At 42.7% G+C, this 19,038-nt stretch overlaps 1 protein-coding gene across 3 annotated transcripts in view; it reads right to left on the bottom strand.

Annotated features, from left to right (window-relative positions):
- Nucleotides 1–19,038, bottom strand: part of KLHL6 (kelch like family member 6) — a 109,826-nt gene that overhangs the window by 22,333 nt on the left and 68,455 nt on the right. For all 3 annotated transcript variants that reach the window (XM_072752584.1, XM_072752585.1, XM_026007240.2), the window contains one exon: nt 15,415–15,580. In XM_072752584.1, the coding sequence (XP_072608685.1) occupies nt 15,415–15,576 (162 nt within the window). In that variant the 5' untranslated portion in view covers nt 15,577–15,580. The remainder of the gene's footprint in view (nt 1–15,414; nt 15,581–19,038) is intronic.

Here is a 19,038-nt window from a genome sequence, read left to right as displayed (position 1 = left end):
AATGATTATGTCTCACTCATATTCCATGTCCTACAGGGATCTTCATTCTAAGACCCCGAATAACAGAAAAGTTCTTAGCTGAGATATGCCAGTCTGGTGACATAGGGAGAAAAGAGATGGCAGAGCCACATAAGGCGTTTAATTTTAACACTTTAGCTCAGAAGTTGCACATGCCATCTCTACACACACTTAATTGGCCAGAGTAAGTTACATGGCAAAATTTATAGTCAAGGGAAAAATAATCCTCCCATAGAAACAGTCCTGCAGGGGTAGAAAGGGAAGACATTACATAAGTAACATAAAGTACCATATTTTCTAATAAGACTGAGAATTTTCCTTACTTTTTTTTTTTACATACTTTAAAAATCCCCTAAAATGAGTAAGTAGCACTTTCGTAACTTAAACATTCATTTGTAAAATTGTTGGCTCCTATGTCTTTACTTATTTTTACTTTTTAAAGATTTTATTTAGGGGGATCCCTGGGTGGCTCAGCAGTTTGGCGCCTGCCTTTGGCCCGGGGTGCGATCCTGGAGTCCCGGGATCGAGTCCCGCGTCGGGCTCCCGGCATGGAGCCTGCTTCTCCCTCTGCCTGTGTCTCTGCCTCTCTCTCTCTCTATCATAAATAAATCTTTTAAAAAAAATAAAATAAAGATTTTATTTATTTAATCATGAAAGACACAGAGAGAGAGGCAGAGACATAGGCAGAGGGAGAAGCAGGCTCCCTGCAAAGAGCCCAATTGGGACTTGATCCTGGATCCCGGGATCACGCCCTGAGCCGAAGGAAGACGCCCAACCACTGAGCCACCCAGGTGTCCCTATGTCTTTGTTTTAAATTATCATCATCCTCATGAGAATATAAGTTCCATATGCTTATATAGCATTTAACCATTTACAAAGCACTGTCATGTCCATTATATTATTTAATACTCATTTTACAGTTGAGATGTCTAAAATCCATCAGTTCATTCTTTTCTTATTGTTTTTAAATTTTAATTCCAATATAGTTAACATACAGTGTTTTATTAGTTTCAGTTGTACAATATTCAAATGCATCAGTTCATTCTTACTCATTGCTCTCTAGAGCTTAGCTTTGAACAAGTCCAACTTCCTATCCTCCCCCCTTGTCCCCTGGGCCAGTAAAGGGTCAAGTTCTCAGTGTTTGTGGGTTGATGAATTAACAGAAGGGAAAGAGGAAGGCTGAGTGGAGAGGACATGGTGGGGAGGGCTGGTCTGAAGGCAGGGCCCAGTGAGAATTTGGATGGGAAAGACCCACAACGGAAGGGGTACAGCCTGCAGAGGAAGCACTTCTATGATGACCTGAGGGTGGTATGGTTGTGGGGCCTGAAGGGTGGGGCAGGGCTGCTCTTAGAGTGAACCATATTGATTTAGGCTCTCACCTTCACTCCAGAGCATTCTAGGGGACCCACATCTCTGAACGCTGGGTGAATCCCAATTGCAACATATTATATTTCCATGTCAGAACACTGGTTCCAATAGTCGGTTTAAAAAACATTGACTGAGGGTCAATGAAATGTTAGAAAAGCTTGAATTCTGCCTCAGCCCGCTGTGTCTCCTGGCCTCAGCCATTGTCTGCAGATATATTCTTCGCATGAGCAACTGTAGAAACGGTTGAGACTGAGAATTCTAACATCTGTTTAGTTGTCTGCAGATTTTCAGTTCAAAGAGTAAAAATATACAACCGAGACGAAGCCTTACTGAAGCCTCAGAACCTGTCACCAGAGCCCTATGTGGCCCTGCCCACAGAGACACCTATGAGCTCTAAAAGGGAACTCATTTTTAAGGCAGCCTCCAGGGCAAAGAGCAGGTATGCTATACCAGTGTTTGGGTGAGAAGAAGATGATATGAAAATTAAATAGATTTTCTAAATATGTAAACTGTCTCTGGGAGACCACCTAAGAACCTGGTAACAGCGGCTGTCTCTGGGGAAGGCAGCTGGTAGCTGGGGACAGGGTAGAGAGGAAGACTTACTTTTCACCTATTTGTACTCCCTTGCATTGTGTGCCATGTGACAGAATCACCTATTTAAAATACAGTTTTCTCATAAAAATAAATGAATAAAGTTTTTTTGTGAACAGAGAAAACACTAGAAGGTAACATATCAAAATACTATCCATGTTTATCTCAAATGCAGCTTTAGAGATAAAGTTATTAATTTGTCTTTTATAAACTTTGCTGTTTAGAACAAATGTTCTACACTGCATATGAAGTTTCTTTTTTATTTTTATTTTATTTATCTATTTATTTTTTTGGTAGAGAGAAAGCGCAGGAGTGGGGAGGGTGGGGGAAAGGGCATCCCAGGCAGGCTCTAGGCCCAGTGCAGATTCCAACACAGAGCATGAACCCATGACCCAAGCCAAAATCAAGAGGTGGACGCCCAACTGAGTCACCCAAGTGCCCCAAAATCAGATTGCTTTTAAAATCAGAAGAAAAAAAAAACCTCCTTGTGATTTTTCAAGTACACAATGAGAAAATGTTAAAAATGTAAAAAGCAAAGAACACTTCTTATATGCCAGCCCCTTTGTATTACCCAGATAACTGAATCTTTACAATACTATAAAGTAGCTATTTATTATCATTCCTGTTTTATAGATAAGGAAAGGTTGTCCAGAGAAGGGAGGTAATTTCCTCAGAAACTTATAGCTAGCTAACCAGAGGTAGAGCTAAAATCTGAGCCAGTCTTATCCAATTCCAAAAATGCATGTTTTAGACCATTTCAAGCTACTTCAGGTTAAATAGTGTGTGCAAAGGACAAGGGCTTAACAGACGTCAATGATGATTTGCACACTTCACCATGGAGAGCTCCAATAATCTGATCTGCCAAAGGAAGGCTTGGCCGACAAGGTGTTAATTCCTACCCTTGCTTGATGACTACTGATAAGCAAAAAAGGAAACCATGGAAAAGAATCAAAGCAAGTAATGGAGCTCACATTTGTTAAAAGCATTGTTCTAAAGTGTCCCTCCCCATCCAGAAACTGTTAATCCCCGCTTTCATCCACCTGTTAATTTCCAGAATGTGGGGACGCCTGGGTGGCTCAATGGTTGGGAGTCTGCTTTTGGCTCAGGGCATGATTCTGGGGTCCTGGGACTCAGACCCACATCAGGCTCCCCATAGGGAGCCTGCTTCTCCCTCTGCCTATATTTCTGCCTCTCTCTCTCTGTGTCTCTCATGAATAAATATTTTTATTTTTATTTTTTTTAAACTTTTTATTTTATTTTATTTATTTATGATAGGCACACAGTGAGAGAGAGAGAGAGAGAGAGAGAGAGAGGCAGAGACACAGGCAGAGGGAGAAGCAGGCTCCATGCACCGGGAGCCCGACGTGGGATTCGATCCCGGGTCTCCAGGATCGCGCCCTGGGCCAAAGGTAGGTGCTAAACCACTGCGCCAATATTTTAAAAAAATTTTCCAGAATGTGTGCTGAACATCTGTTATGTAGCAGGCCATCAACCAGTGCTGGGAGTATAGAGGTGAGCAGAAAGAAATGCAGTGCCTGTGCTCATTGGACCTTACAGACAAGTGGGGAAGGCAGACGTTAATCAAATAATCACACAGTGCCAAATTATAACTGTGATAAATGCTATGTAGCAAAGTTCAGTGATTTCTCTGTTTAAAAGTGAAGACATAGCCTTATCCCTACCCCTGTGCACTGTCACCAGGACTCTCTCTGATATATACAGTCAACCTGTGTACTCACCTTTCCCCCAATATTCCTAAGCTTGCCTGTCCCTTTTTGTACTAATGCTGTTTCATCAGCCTGGACCAGCTTTCTCCTTCATCACTATCTGCTAAAATCCTGTTCTCCTTGCCCAGGGAAGTTTGACTCCAGAGCTCCACTTTTTTTTTTTTTTAAGATTGATTTTTACTTACTTACTTACTTACTTATTTACTTACTTACTTACTTATTTGACAGAGACAGACAGAGAGAGAGAGAGAGAGAGAGAGAGAGAGAGAGAAAGTAAGCACACAAGCAGGGAGAGCTGCAGAGGGAGCAGGAGAAGCAGGCTCAATGTGGGGCTTGATCCCAAGACCCTGGGCTTATGAGCTGAACCAAAGCCAGACACTTAACCGACTAAGCCATCCAGGTGCCCCCCAGAGCTCCACTTTTTAAGAAAGGACTCAGGATAGATCATCCCAATTTCAACTGAAAAGGCTCCTTTCAAGGTAACCTCAAAAAAAAAAAAAAAAAAAAGAAAGAAAGGGGGGTGCAGAAAGAGTACCATGCCCATCACCTTATCTACACAGGGTTACTTTCTTCATTCAAAGTGTTAAATCTGGGACTGACTGACAGATGGGCTCCAGAGTCTGTGAAGCCCTATAATGGTGTGCAAATAGATGTTTGCACATGTGGCAGTTTCTTAGAAATTGAGTTTGCAGGAGACACTGTGATCTGCTCTCTATTATCCATGAACCCGAGGAAAAAGCCAACATAAGAGCAAAAGCCAAGCTGACAGGACCAGAGAGTTCTAACTAGGCTGTGCTTTAAGCCTTCCCTGCCTTTGGACATTTTAAATTCTGGATCAATACTTGCTTAAGAACAAAAGAAGAGAATCAAAGAAGGGAAGGGAAAAGAAATGGAGAAATCCTACCTATTCATGAAGTTCTTTCTCAAGAGCTACTTCCTTCTTTTTGGCTTCTCCAGTTGCCCAACATGGAATCAATTCCTCCTTCCTCTGTACTCCACTGAGCAACTCATTTGCCCCTCTGTGGAGCACTGATCACATTTTTCCCCTGTCAAGCATCTCAAGGGCAGATGCTAACAGCACCTAGCATAAACTCTGCCAAAAGAAGGAAAGAAAAGAGAGAGGAGGAAAATAGTTTTCAGGTACCTAGTATGTACCATGATCTGTGCTAGATACTTTCCCATCCATTTTTCAATGAAACAAATTTTATTTTTTAATGAATATATTTTATTTAATAAGTGATAATAAGGTAGGTAATTAGTACAGACTATTTGCGCAGAGGAAGAAACAGAATTCAAAGAGTGAAGTGCATTGCTTAAGGTCATACAGCCAGTAGTTGGTACAGATGACACTCAGGGTCATGGCTAACTCACTCTTCTCACTGGCCATCACACTGTCTTTATAATGTCACAATGTTGAGCTAACAAACTTTCCGGAGAGTCTGAAGAGGCCTTATGAGGACAAAGGTAGTGGGGATCTCCAAGCTGCCTACATTTCCCCCAAAATATGCTTCAAGAAACACTTTTGAGTGTGAGGAGTATAGAGCAGCATCCTAACCAATGGCTTGGAAACTGATGTGTAAGATAATCATGGGAACAAGAATTTGTTTTCTTTAAAATATATAAGCTTTTTGTTTCTTCATATTCAAGATTACTTAGGACTTTAGCGTAAATTTTCTTTCTCAGCCTGTCCTAATGACACATGAACTTGTTTATTAAAGCAGAGCGATGACAGATAATGGCAACAGACAGCTAGCTTCCTGTTTGAGGGGACATGTGAGCAAAAGGTTACAGTCAGGCACCTGACTCTTGAATAGGGAGACTAAAAATACAATCAAAGAAACCACTTGAGACATGGCTGCAGTTCCCATGAGAAGTGTCTACCTCAATGAGAATATACCCTTGCTACCCATCTTCACTGCCCCTCCTCAGCTTCCCGTCATGCTCTCCAGAATATGAAGTCTTAACAAATTTGACCAATGTAATTCCACATCTCCCTAGAGATGCCTTTAAATCCATTCAGGGAAACTGAAGCCCTATTTTGGCCCAAATCAGCAATTCCATTGACCAGAGTCCCTAAGTGACCATACAATTATTGCAAAGGGTGTATAAAGACATGGATATTCTTTTTTTTTTTTTTTTTGACATGGGTATTCTTACCTCCAAGTTCAACAAATCAGTGTATGTGAAAGGCATATGATTTGTTGATGAGATTAATAAATCAAAATCATTTGAAAATGTTTGTGAATTCATGACCCATTGTCATCATCTTTCTTCTCAGATAATAGTTATGAAAAGTAAAGCTGTTCTCCTATGGGGTATGTACTGATTGTTAGAGGTCTTCAGAGGCATCCAAGTGGCTCAGCTGGTTAAGTGTCTGACTTGATTTCAGCTCAAGTCATAATCTTAGGGTTGTGAGATCAAGCCCCATGTATGGCTCTGCACTGGGTGTGGAGCCTGCTTAAGATTCTCTCTCTGCCACACACCCCCACCAGAAAAAGAGGAGTCTTCATACTTAAGAACTGTAAATTACTGCTGATCTGAATCTTCCATCCCTGCCCCTTTCCCTCTTTCTCAGGTGATACATCAACTTCAGAGCAAGGGGAATATGTGCCCCCTACTCCCAGGATGCCTTCTGCTCCCTCCAAACTTTCAGTCTTTGCTCTAGACTTGGCCAAGGGGTCTGCTGGTCCCTAGAAGCTCGGTGGGGTGGGTAGGAAGGGGAACAAGACCTGTAAAAGGCCTACTCACTAAGGTGGGGCAGGTGCTGGGGGACGGGTACAACTGTAGAGGTAGACTGACCTCAGAAGTGGAATCAGTGGGAAAGGAAAGGGTGTGGGAAGTTTGGTCAAGATTCAGGCAGCAGACAGCCTCTGAATTTGCAGAGGAGCCAGTGGGGCCCCGAACAGGCCAGCAGCACATAATGAAGGGGGACACCACATAGGCCATACTAAGATTCAAGGGGCAAGTGCCACAGCTGGAGCTGTGTGATTCATCCGAGGGACAGGATGAAGGCCAGGGAGGGATTAAATGGAATAACTGTGTCTGGGACATGTTTGATGCTCAGGATATGGGTTAGGGGGTGGTTACAGAAGCAGTAGTCATCTAAGTAAAGCCACGTCCTGAGAAGCAGGTCCATGAGCAGACAGCTGTAATATATAAGGTAGCAGGTAGAGCAGGTGGAAACTTTAGTCTCTGCTTACAAGTCCTCTCTGCCTAGAATACGTTTCCTCCAACCCAGCTGCCATTTGTTAAAATCCTACCCATTTTATGAAGTCCAGTTCAATGCCACCTCCTTCAGAACCAGAACTTTTTTCCACTCCTACACTCTGCTCTGGGGTCTGGCTGGATTGCTCTGTGGTTTGAAAGCTCAGTGCAAATCCTTGCTTTTGAGGCTTTGGGGGTAATGGTGGGTGGCAGGTATGTTCTGGCTTAGGTCTCAGATCATAGCTTCACTCTTTGATGATCTGAACTCTCTGTGAGCCACAGTTTCCTCTTATGGAAAGTATTGAGAATAATAAAGCCCAAGCTCCCTATAGTTCCACACTGGCCCAGGAGAGTAAATGGAAGTTTCTTGTGTGTCCTTGATAAGGACACAGAAGTCTCTGAGAGGACTGGAAGTCCTGAGGAAGCCTTGCAAATGGGACAAAGAGAATGCAAAGTGACCCCACAGAGACTGAGGGCCAGAATCAGGTGGGCCTGAGGATTTTCAGCTGATGCAAGGGTACAGGGGTGGGTGTCAACGATCAGAGGGAGACTGATGGAAACACAGATGCTCCACCAGGTGCCAGCATGCACCAGTGATGCAAATAACCATGGTAAGCCTGGACCAGATGCCTCTTTCTACTATGTCCTGGCATTCTGTAAAAACCCCTTGTAACTATGTAAGCAAGCCATATTCTAAGTTAATGAAGCTTTCCTGAAGTGAGATGCCTATAAGTTGACTACAATTTCTATCACTGGTAGAATGGGAAGCTCAGGATACAGATTAAGTTCAAAGTTAGGAAAATAGTAGGTTAGGGGCACCTTGGTGGCTCAGTGGTTGAGTGACTGCCTTTGGCTCAGGTTGTGGTCCCAGGGTCCAGGGATCGAGTCCTACCTCAGCCTCCCCACAGGTAGTCTGCTTCTCCCTCTGCCTATGTCTCTGACTCCCTCTCTGTGTCTCTCATGAATAAATAAATAAAATCTTTAAAAATGGAAAAAGAATAGGTTAAGTCACGGCTTTATCTTTGCACACCTGGGCTTCTAACCTACGAGTTAGACCCTCTACTAATTAGAACTCAAGAACAATATGAAATTCAGACAGGCAAAACAAACATATGGTGACAGATGCTAGAGTGATAGTTATCCATGGGGAGGTACTACCTCAGGAGGGCACAGAGAGCTTTCTGGGATGCCAAGGATGTTTTTGGACTTGATCTGGGTGGTGGTTACATGGCTCCAAACACGTGTAAAAAATAAAAAAAACTGTACACTTAAGATGCGTGCATTTTACTAAATGTAAGTTATACCTAAAAATAAAAAAGAGTAACCATTAAGCTTAAACACAGAACTGGGAAGACTAAAGAGGTCCCACGTGGACAGCAGCAGGCTCACTGTTGAGATGGGGACAGCTGGTGGCCTCAACTGTCCTAGTTTCCCCAGAGGGAGTTAGGCATGAGGGATGGCAGCTGTGCCAGTCTCGCCCCCTAATGCAGTTACAGGGCCCAACTGGTTCCCAGATTTCCATTGGGCAGCCCTCTTTGAGGCTGCTGCCAGCCCCTGCTGCCTTCAGGATCACGGCTTGTTTTATTTATTTATTTTTAAAGATTTTATTTATTTGTTCATGAGAGACAAAGAGAGAGAGAGAGAGAGAGAGAGAGAGAGAGAGAGAGAGGGAGGCAGAGACACAAGCAGAGGGAGAAGCAGGCTCCATGCAGGGAGCCCAATGTGGGACTCGATCCCAGGTCTCCAGGATCACACCCCGGGCTGCAGGCAGCATTAAACCGCTGTGCCACTGGGGCTGCCCTCATGGCTTATTTTAGGCCTGGCTCCAAGGAATGGATGCAATATATGTAGTGGAGAATACACCAGCTAGCATTAGCAGATAAGAGTGAAATTCAGGCTCCTCTCTCATTAGCCATGAAACCTTGAACATTTACTTTACATCACTGAATTGTATTTTTTTTCTCTCTTTTTTAAAGATTTTATTTATTCATGAGAGACACACAGAGAGAGGCAGAGACACAGGCAGAGGGAGAAGCAGGCTCCATACAGGGAGCCCGATGTGGGACTCGATCCGTGGACCCCGGGATCACGCCCTGAGCCAAAGGCTGAAGCTCAACCACTGAGCCACCCAGGTGTCCCTGAATTGCATTTCTCTTATCTCTACATGGGGAGTAAAAATACCTACCTCATTTTAAATGAAACAGTACAGGCAAAAGAGTGGCCACATAGTGAATGTTCTGAAAGGCACAACAATCGCTGTCATGGACTAGGAGATTAACTCTAATTTCTTATCACTTACAATGTCCACAAGGCAACACTGGTATGTGGGAGACCATGCATCAGTCACAGATTGATTTTATCTAGATAATAGCAAAGAGGGGCAGTCTGGGTGGCTCAGCAATTTAGCGCTGCCTTCAGCCCAGGGTGTGACCCTGGAGACCCGGGGATCAAGTCCCACGTTGAGCTCCCTGCAAGGAGACTGCTTCTCCCTCTGCCTGTGTCTTTGCCTCTCTCTGTCTCTCCCATGAATAAATAAATAAAATCTTTAAAAAAAATTAAAAAATTTAAAAAGATAATAGCAAAGAAATAGTTGGGCTAGTTTCCTTGCTTAAATCAACTGACTATTCTGATATTCAGTAGATATAATCTGTGGGTCCCTGTCAATGACAACAGAAGTTCATCTGTAACATATAGTAATGAGACCTGCTTTCGCTAGGTGCCTGGAATTTAGTTGGTGCTTAAAAATGAAGCAATTATTAGTATTAACCTGTGGAATACTTCCTTCCTACAACATTTCTTAAAGCCAGGAGTGGGCCTCTGGTGTCCTCTTAAAGTAGGTCAGGCAATTTCTCAATGGGGTCTTGAGCAGTTTCTGAGGTAGTCTTCATACTCAGCTAGTAATGAAAAGGGGAACATATATACCTTCATTGATTCAAGAAATATTTATATACTATGATCCAGATATTAGTAAGCTCAGAAGCCAACCCAGCCATCAGGGTCAGCCACTGACCACATGGCTACGTCGTCCATACAGATCTCAGCCCAGAGTGTGTTGTGGTCTGTGTCTTCTCAGGCCCAGGCCAGATGAACAGGCTCTCACTCTGGCATCGCCCTATTTTCCCTCATGTCAGCCCACATGACTCACCTGATGTTCTTTCCTCTTTTAAGTTCCTTCTTCTAACCAGCTGCTCTGTTATTTTAGGTATCCTCTATCCCAAAACTAAATGAGGGGTGAGCCTGGTCTCCTTGATCTCACATCTTTTGCTTCCCTGCAGAAAAGCTCACAAGCCCTTATTCTTTCATGAGTTTTTAATAATAAAAATGAAAGTAATGAGTATGACAAAGTTCTCCAAACGAATGGGGCTGAAAAATCTTACCAAGTTCTTAAAGCCATTGTCCCAGGGTCTATAGTTTCTACAGTTTCTGACTGCCTTGTTCATCTAGAACTCAGGAGCCTGAAGTTCCAGCTAAGTTAAGTTCTCTGGGGCCCTCACTGGTTGACATTCACCTCAAAAACCCTGTTCCCCATGTGAAGTATAATTCGGGCCTTTCCTTCTCTTACTCTTACCTTTCTAGAAATTACTTGGAGAAAATATATTTCTTCCCATCATTGACCAATAAATTATGTCTAGGTTATTGCAAAGTTCCTCTAGTGTGCAGTTCATTCAGTACTTGCCCCACCCTAACTTTTCTCCTAAAAGAAACTGTCCCACTCTGTGCTATAGGTGATTGCACCAATGACAACTGACCCCAGGGTTATCATTTTCATGAGGCCAGGAACTCATCAAATTGCCTCTCATGAAAAGCTCTTTCAAACAGCAATAGTGGTGACTAGCTGGGTCAACTGAAAGATCTCTTTCTGGGAAATTCTGGTATAGAAGCAATCAGTGGATAATAGACCTGAAAAGAGAAGTAAAAAGTGAGGAAGCAGCTCAGGCATAATGATGGTGTGACAACTAAAAACTTTTACTATTGGATGGGATAGAGAACATCAAGATACTCTGATTCCCATTGATTTCAGTCCCACAGAGGTGGTATTGGCTTCTGTGGATGTTCTAAATAACAAATGCCAACTCTGGCACACTTTTCTCCATCTATAATTCTGAGTTAATCAAATACAGCACTAGTCCAGTCCATTCTACTAACCAAGTATCATATGAACATCATAAAACAAAACTTTAAATCATGGTCTCTTATAATACTAATCCAGGAAAAAGCAAAGAATGGGGGATGGCACAGGAGAATGTTCTCACAGCTCAATGCCAGCCCAGTTTATTCAAGGCACAAATTGTCCAAAGTAAAGTTAAAATTAATGGACAAATGATGGGAAGGAAATTCCATCCAGCATCTATTATGTGCCAGGTATTTTACAAATAGCATCTCATTAAATCCTCATAATAAGTCTCCCTAAAAGGCAGGTATTGTTATCATCCTAATTTTACAAATAAGAAAGATGAGGCTCAGACAACCTCAGTAACTTGTCCATATCCACAGAGCAAAGAAATGACTGAACTGGAATTTAAACCCAGGTTATGCCTGACTCCAGCACCCATACTCTTTCCACTCTATCACTCTGCCTTATAAAAGACTATGAAGATCTTGACATGTTTCACTCCTCAGGAGAGTCCAACAACATTATGCAGCCATCAAGAAGGCTCTATGCAGGGGCACCTGGGTGGCTCTGTTGGTTAAGCGTCCTATTTGGTTTTGGCTTGGGTTGGGCTCTCAGGGTCATGAGATCAAGCCCCAGGTTGGGTTCTGTGCTCAGCAGAGAGTCTGCTTGGGAATCTTTTCCTCTCCCTCTCTCTGTGCTTGACTTGTGCTCAAGCACGTGGGTGCTCTCTCTCTCTCTCTCTCTCTCTCTCTCAAATAAAGTATTTTTTTTTAAAAGAAAAGGCTCTACACATTCTGATCTGTAACAATCTCCAAAATATATTGTGAAACAAAAAAGCAACATGTTAAAATAGGGTACAGAGTGTGCCAACATTCGTGTTTAAAAACCAGAAACAATGAGTGGGAGTGATATATGCACATGGACACGGGTGTGCATAAGATATGAAGGACAGTAACACAAGGTTAAAAGTGAACATGGCAAAATGTTCCACTGTCTCATTTTTTGTTTTTCTGAATTTGGAACAAAAGTATGTTCTATCCATTCAAATGAATACATACTTTTTTAAACCACAAAGTGATTTCAAAACCTATAAACTTCTGTCCCTTGTGGTGCTTTCTAGCATGAAGATATTCCCAGTTTTCTACATCTGAGACTTCAAAGCAAGTCATTCAGAAGCAACAGAAATCAGAAAGTGGTTTTTTTTTTTTTTTAAAGATTTTATTTATTTATTCATGAGACACACACACACACACACACACACACACACACACACGCACACACACACAGGCAGAGACATAGACTGAAGGAGAAGCAGGCTCCCTGCAAGGAGCCCAATGCGGGATTTGATGCCAGATCCCGGGATCACGCCCTAGGCCAAAGGCAGACGCTCTTCTGCTGAGCCACCCACACGTCCCCCAGAAAGTGGTTAAATAGATACCCAGGCACCCAGAGCACTCTACTCTTGTTTTCGTAAGAATTAACACTCATTGGAAAATGAGTAAAATAGCCTCAGAGAGAAAACTTTGTATTTTTTGCCTACAAAGTGAACGAGATTTGGAAAAATTTTGAGGTGAGGGATTACCAGAATAGGGGAATCAATAATAAACAAAGCATGCTCTATCTCTCTTCTGTCTCTGTCTTCCTCTTCATTCCACCTCTGATTAAAATCCAAATCTCTTTTGAGGCTCACCACTTGAGAGAAAATGAGAAGGAGGAAGTGGAGGAGGAGGAGGACAAGGATAAGGAGAGACTTTATGCCAAAATAATTTCCAGATTCATGAAAGATTTAAGGATAAAGCTATGGAGATAGTAAGACTAAAAGAAATTATAAGTTGGTAAGTATATAAGTAGTGGGGAAGGTCTTTCTAAAAACATATAACAAAGGTGGAGATCCCTGGGTGGCTCAGTGGTTCAGTGCCTGCCTTTGGCCCAGGGTGTGATCCTAGAGCCTAGAGTCCCAGGATCAAGTCCCGCGTCCGGCTCCTGGCATGGAGCCTGCTTCTCCCTCTGCCTGTGTCTCTGCCTCTCTCTATGTCTATCATGAATAAATAAATAAAATATTTAAAAAGAAAACATATAACAAAGGCAAAAAACATAAGGAAATGATCAGTAGGTCTGACTAAACACAAATTTTAGATTTTGTACATGAAAATAGCCATAACCAAAAATTAACAGTCAAACAGCCAAAGGAAAATATTTGCTGCATTATTATAAAACTCTTTACTATCTAAAGAGTTTTTATAAAAATCACCCAAAACTGAAAGGAGAACAAGAAACAGAAACACAAACTCCCTCCTCCATGAAACCAGGAGTTATCAGTAACCCCAAACCACAGAATATAAAAACTGGAAAGTGGCTTTGTTGAGAGCAAAGAGATCAGACCAAGTACCTACACAGGAGTTTGTCCCTCAGAACCCCAGAAAGCAGGAATATTAAAGTCCCAGGGAAAGAGCTAGGCCAGGGCAGATGGGTTTAATAACAGGGATGGGTTTAAGAACTTAAGCCTCCTGGGACTCCTCCCCACTTCTTGTGATCTAACAACTCCACTCTCGGAAAAGAAGATTTATCCTCTGGAGAAACCAGACCAGAGAGGTTATGGACTCAGGGACACCAGAAATTGAGGAAGACGTGTGAGGACATCATACTGAAAATAAGGAGGCTAAGTAAAGATTTGCACATACACCCACACCCCCAGTGTAGAATCCTTGCAGCTGTCTTATAGCTCCCAGGCAAAAGCTGAACTAGATAGAGGCCCTATCTAATGTGGGAAAGATTTCCCTGAGGTCAGACTGTTGGAGCAGAGTGTGGGGGTGGCAGGTTGGATGAGATAGGGCTGCCGAGTGTGCGGTTGCTGAGTCCTTCCCTCCACAGAAAGAGGAGTATTTATTTCCCTGCCAGTTAGTAAGGCTGAAAGGGTAAGCAGGTCAGGACAGAGAAGGGGGGAGGGCTGTGGGAGGTGGGGGGGGGGAGGGGTTTACCAGAAGGCATGACCTTCCTTAACAGAAGTACCTTGCTCTGTATCTTTAAAATGCCCCGAGGAACCCAGGACAATAAAACTGGCAAACAATTATTCGGAACTCAGTGTTGTTTCATAGTTTCCTCCCTCTTTGTATTCTCCCTTCCTTGCTGGACTCCACAGGTCTTGCCTAGGCTTCAACATCCCATTGCCCCTGGTCTTGACTCATAGTCCCTCATTCCTCACCTTCCCAGACTTTGTTTTGTTTCCCCTCAACTGCTGGCCTACTGAGGATCCAAAAGGACACCACCTCTCAAAGTCCCAAACCACACACAGGATCTGATGTTTGCCAGTTTATGGGAATGACCGGGCTTGTCCCTGGACTCTGTCATAAATCTCAATATCTTCAAGGAGACAATCTTTGCTTAACCTGGCAAAACAAATTCAAGGCATACTTTTAGGCCTAGGCAAAGATGGTAACCAGGGCTGGGACCCTACAATAACTATGGATGCAACTGACAGAATCGATGGGTCTAATTATTCTATGAAGCTAACTGTAATCAGATTGAAACAAACATAGTCAAATGGAAACAATAAAACTTAGTCCCCAGGGTTCTCTCTTTCATCTTCCCTATTACTCCTCATGAAAATGCTCTTCTTTCATACTCACCACAAAGTCCTAATCAGGCAAGTTCTTGTGGGCCTCCAAATCTAGACACTGCTCCCAGAGAGGCTGCATGGTAACTGCAAGAATGTAGCTCCTGGACTCAGAAAGCCCAGGGTTCAAATACACCCTTCTCTGTGCCTGATTCTTCCCACCTGTAAAGTGGGGAGAAGTACCTATGTCCCCAGGTTGTACTAAAGATTAGAAGTTACATATAAGAGAGATGCCTGGGTGGCTCAGTTGGTTGAGCATCGGCTCTTGGTTTCAGCTGGGGTTGTGCTCTCAGGGTCATGAGATGGAGCCCCCCCCTGAGGCTCTGGGCTCAGTGTAGAGTCTGCTGGAGATTCTCTCCCTCTCCCTCTGCTCTTCCCCCTGCTCAAGCTCTCTTTCTCTCAAATAAATAAATAAGATCTTTTTTTAAAAAAAAGTTACACATACAAAAATGATGATTGGAACCCTGGCTCTAATTAGGCTTCTGCAAATTGTAGTCATTGCAGTCCAGAACTAAGTACAGGTTCTAGGCACCAAGCTGCCCTGGCTTGATGGTATTAAAGAGTCAATGCCACATTTCATCATCTCTCAAGAAATTTCCAAAGGAGCCTTTTCTGATTTTCAAGTAAGTAGAGGCCCAATTAAGAGAGAGTGTGTGTGTGTGAGTGTGTGCACGCGCGTGCACCAGATACGAGCTTGGAAGCCAGTCCAGGCAGATTTCTGAGGAGTTGCTGCTTTCCCCTGCTCCAGAGGAGAGCATCGAGATTGTTTGTTCACACACCTGGAAGAGGTTAGCAGCTTCCAGGACCCGTTGCACATTCTGCTTGGTGATCAGCGCCTTGCTGGTGTATGTGTAGTCCAGAAGAGTGTGCATGGTCTCAGCATCAACCCCTTTGATGATGATCCTCTTCTCGTACTTTTCCTTCAAATCATTGCAGAACATGGCCCTGGAAGAGAAAGGTGTGAATATGAGTCCTACCATGACTCTTAGTTTTAGGTCTAAACAGACCCCCTTCACATCCATCTGCCTCCATGGAACAGCAAGGTTCCTAAGATCAGGATCCTGGGATGATTGCTCTCTGTTCCTCCAGCACCCGCCACACTCTAAACATTTAATCGATACTTACTGAACTGTCCTGCATTGCTGTGCCCAACTGTGGTCCCTAAAGCAGTCTCAGGTCTGAAGGAACAGCAGGAGTCCTTCTGGCAAAGCTAGTGGGATCTAGAATTACTTTACTGGCCGAAAGAACTACTTTAATGGCTTCAAGTGCTGGAGATTTATCCGGGAGCATTATGGGGTCTCTCCCCTGCCCAGGCCTTCCTTGTACTTTCTCAACTACTAGTACCCAAAAACAGGATTTCTGACTTCATTCTTAGTCCTCATTCCAGCTTTCCTCTGGCCTGGCCACTCAAATGCCCTCCAATAACACAAAGAGATCCTGCCAGTGTCTCTCACTCCAGAGGCTGGACCTCTGTCTATCGGCTCCTAGTTGTAGCTGGGAGCCTCAAATTGCCTTATCTCAGGACAGAACTCCCTAAGGCCATGACTCTGGTCTATGCCTTTTCCTCTCCAGGACTAGGCTTTAAGATATTTAGCCTCTATCCAGGAAGCAGGGGAACAAGATGGAAAAGATGTTGTTTTGACATGAGATAGACTAAGATTTGAACACCAACTCTATCAACTCAGAACTTAGAATGTTAATCTCCATGAGCTTCAGTTTTCTCATCTGTAATAGGAATTTTAATAGGTGTTTAAAAGTTTGTTGTAAGGATCATCTCAATAACTAATAGATAAGTAGAAATAAAGATGTGGTATCTATACACAATGGAATATTACTGAGCCATCAAAAATGAAATCTTGCTATTTGCAATGACGTGGATGGAACTACAGGGTATTACGCTAAGAGAAACAAGTCAGTCAGAGAAAGACAAATATCATATATCACTCATATATGGAATTTAAGAAACAAAGATAAACACAGGGGAAGGGAAGGAAAAATATGAAAAAAGAGGGAAACATACTATAAGAGACTCTTATAGGAAACAAACTGAGGGTGGCTGGAGGGGAGGTTGGTAGGGGGATGGGGTAACTGGGGGATGCTCATGAAGGAGGGCACTTGATGGAATAAACACTGGGTGTTATATGCAACTGATAAATCACTAAATTCTACTTCTGAAACTAATAATGTACTATATGTTAATCAAATTGAGTTTTTTTAAAGATTTATTTATTTATTCATTCAGAGAGAGCGAGAGAGAGGCAGAGACACAGGCAGAGGGAGAAGCAGGCTCCATGCAGGAAGCCCGATGTGGGACTCGATCCCGGGTCTCCAGGATCACACCCCAGGCTGCAGGCAGTGCTAAACCGCTGCGCCACCAGGGCTGCCAATCAAATTGAATTTAAATTAAAAAATAAAAATAAAGCATGTAACCAATAAAAAAAAAAGAAATAGAGATTTTTTTTCACCCCCTGCCAAGCTCATATATGAATTTATCATGCTTCCTGGACTTCAATATTTGAACGGTTGATTCTTCTCAGGAAATGTATGAGCAATTTAATTTAATTTAATTTAATTTAATTTAATTTAATTTAAATTTTTATTTATTTATTTTTAAAATGCATTTAAGCCCTACTATGTTTCTGAAAAGATTTTTGGAGTTTTGAAAATTTAAAAGGTATCTAGGGGATCCCTGGGTGGCGCAGCGGTTTGGCGCCTGCCTTTGGCCCAGGGCGCGATCCTGGAGACCCGGGATCGAGTCCCACATCGGGCTCCCAGTGCATGGAGCCTGCTTCTCCCTCTGCCTATGTCTCTGCCTCTTTCTCTCTCTCTCTCTCTCTCTGTGACTATCATAAATAAATAAAAATTTAAAAAAAATTTAAAAGGTATCTAAAATATAATGATTGCATAAATTATAAGCAGGGGGGAAAAGATAAAAAAAATATGAGTAGAGGAGTGCCTGGGTGGATCAGCTGGTTAAGCATCTGACTCTTGATTTCAGCTCAGGTCTTGATCTCAGGGTTGTGAGTTCAAGTCCCATGTTGGGCTCCAAACTCAGTGTGAAGCCACTTAGAAAAAAAAAATATATATATATATATATGAGTGGAGACATGAAGATAGCCTGAATGAGGCTAAAAGTGCCAACTGCAATGTCATTATGGGTGGGCCTCTCATTTGGCCAATGCAAAAAAAAAAAAAGATCAGCTAGTCAGTTACACAATTTTATAAATATATATATAAATACATATTTATATATATTTATAGTTATATATTTTAAAACAAATCCAAATGCTCAGAAGAATTACTGTTTTCTTAGCACAAAAACTAGATGGAGTTTCTCTTATGAATGTACAGCAGCCTCACAACATTCTTACCATACTATGTTCATGAGTTTATCCTTAATAGTTGTAGTTGAGACAATCCCCTCAGTCCCATTCCCACAAAAGCCTGTTAACTCTCTCTTGCCCTCCCAGTAGCTGTGAGACTCCAGTAGTCCCACAGGCTGGCACAGCATAGGTTATAAAAATGACTACTGAGAAGCTCTAGAATTCAATTTCTTTCAATGTACATGTATTTACTAAGTACCCTCTCTCCATAGGATACTGGGCTAAAGCTGGAAGGGATTTAAATATCAGGCAGTCTCTGGACTTAATTGTGCCCCTCTAAAATTCATATATCGAAGCTCTAACCCACCAATATAGATAGCACTTTTAGGAAGTAATTAAGGCTAAATGAGGTCATAATGGTGGGGTCCTAATCCAACAGGATTGGTGTCCTTAGAAAAAGAGGAAGAGACACTAAAACTATCTCTCTCTCTGCTATATGAGCACACAGTGGCTGTCTGTAAACTGAGAGAGCCCTCACCAGAAGTCCACCATGTTGGCACCCCGATCTTAGACTTTCAGCTCTAAAATTGTGAGAAAATAAATTTCTGTTGTTGAGCCACCGTCTATGGTACTTTTATATGACAGTCCGGGCTGACTAATACGGACAGTCTCTCCTCAGTCCCTATTACTTCAGAATCTAGCAGGTGCACATACGCACAAATAATAGTCTACGAGGGCCAAAAAAGACTCACAAAGTGCTACGGTAGCCAGGGATGGCTGCTCATGGAGAAGGAAAATGTTACTATGTAACAACTATGAATAGGACTTATAGATACTAAACCACAGTAAGTCAATGCAAGAGTGTGGGGAATGCAGAGAATTTAGCAGACACATGGTTTGGCTGGAGCCCAGGGACTATCAGCGAGGGTGGGGAGAAATCAGTCCAGACAGATAATCTGGGTCCTGACTGTGGGAGGTACTAGAGGCAGGCTCAGGAGTTGGGTTTTTATTCAGTGGGCAATGGGGAGCCATTGAAGGTTTATAAGCAAAAGCAGGACTCAAAAAGAACATTTTTAATAG

This window comes from Vulpes vulpes, chromosome 3 (genome assembly GCF_048418805.1).
Source record: "Vulpes vulpes isolate BD-2025 chromosome 3, VulVul3, whole genome shotgun sequence".
Classification (NCBI taxonomy): Eukaryota; Metazoa; Chordata; class Mammalia; order Carnivora; family Canidae; genus Vulpes; species Vulpes vulpes.
This window is presented reverse-complemented; position numbering and strand designations above follow the sequence as displayed.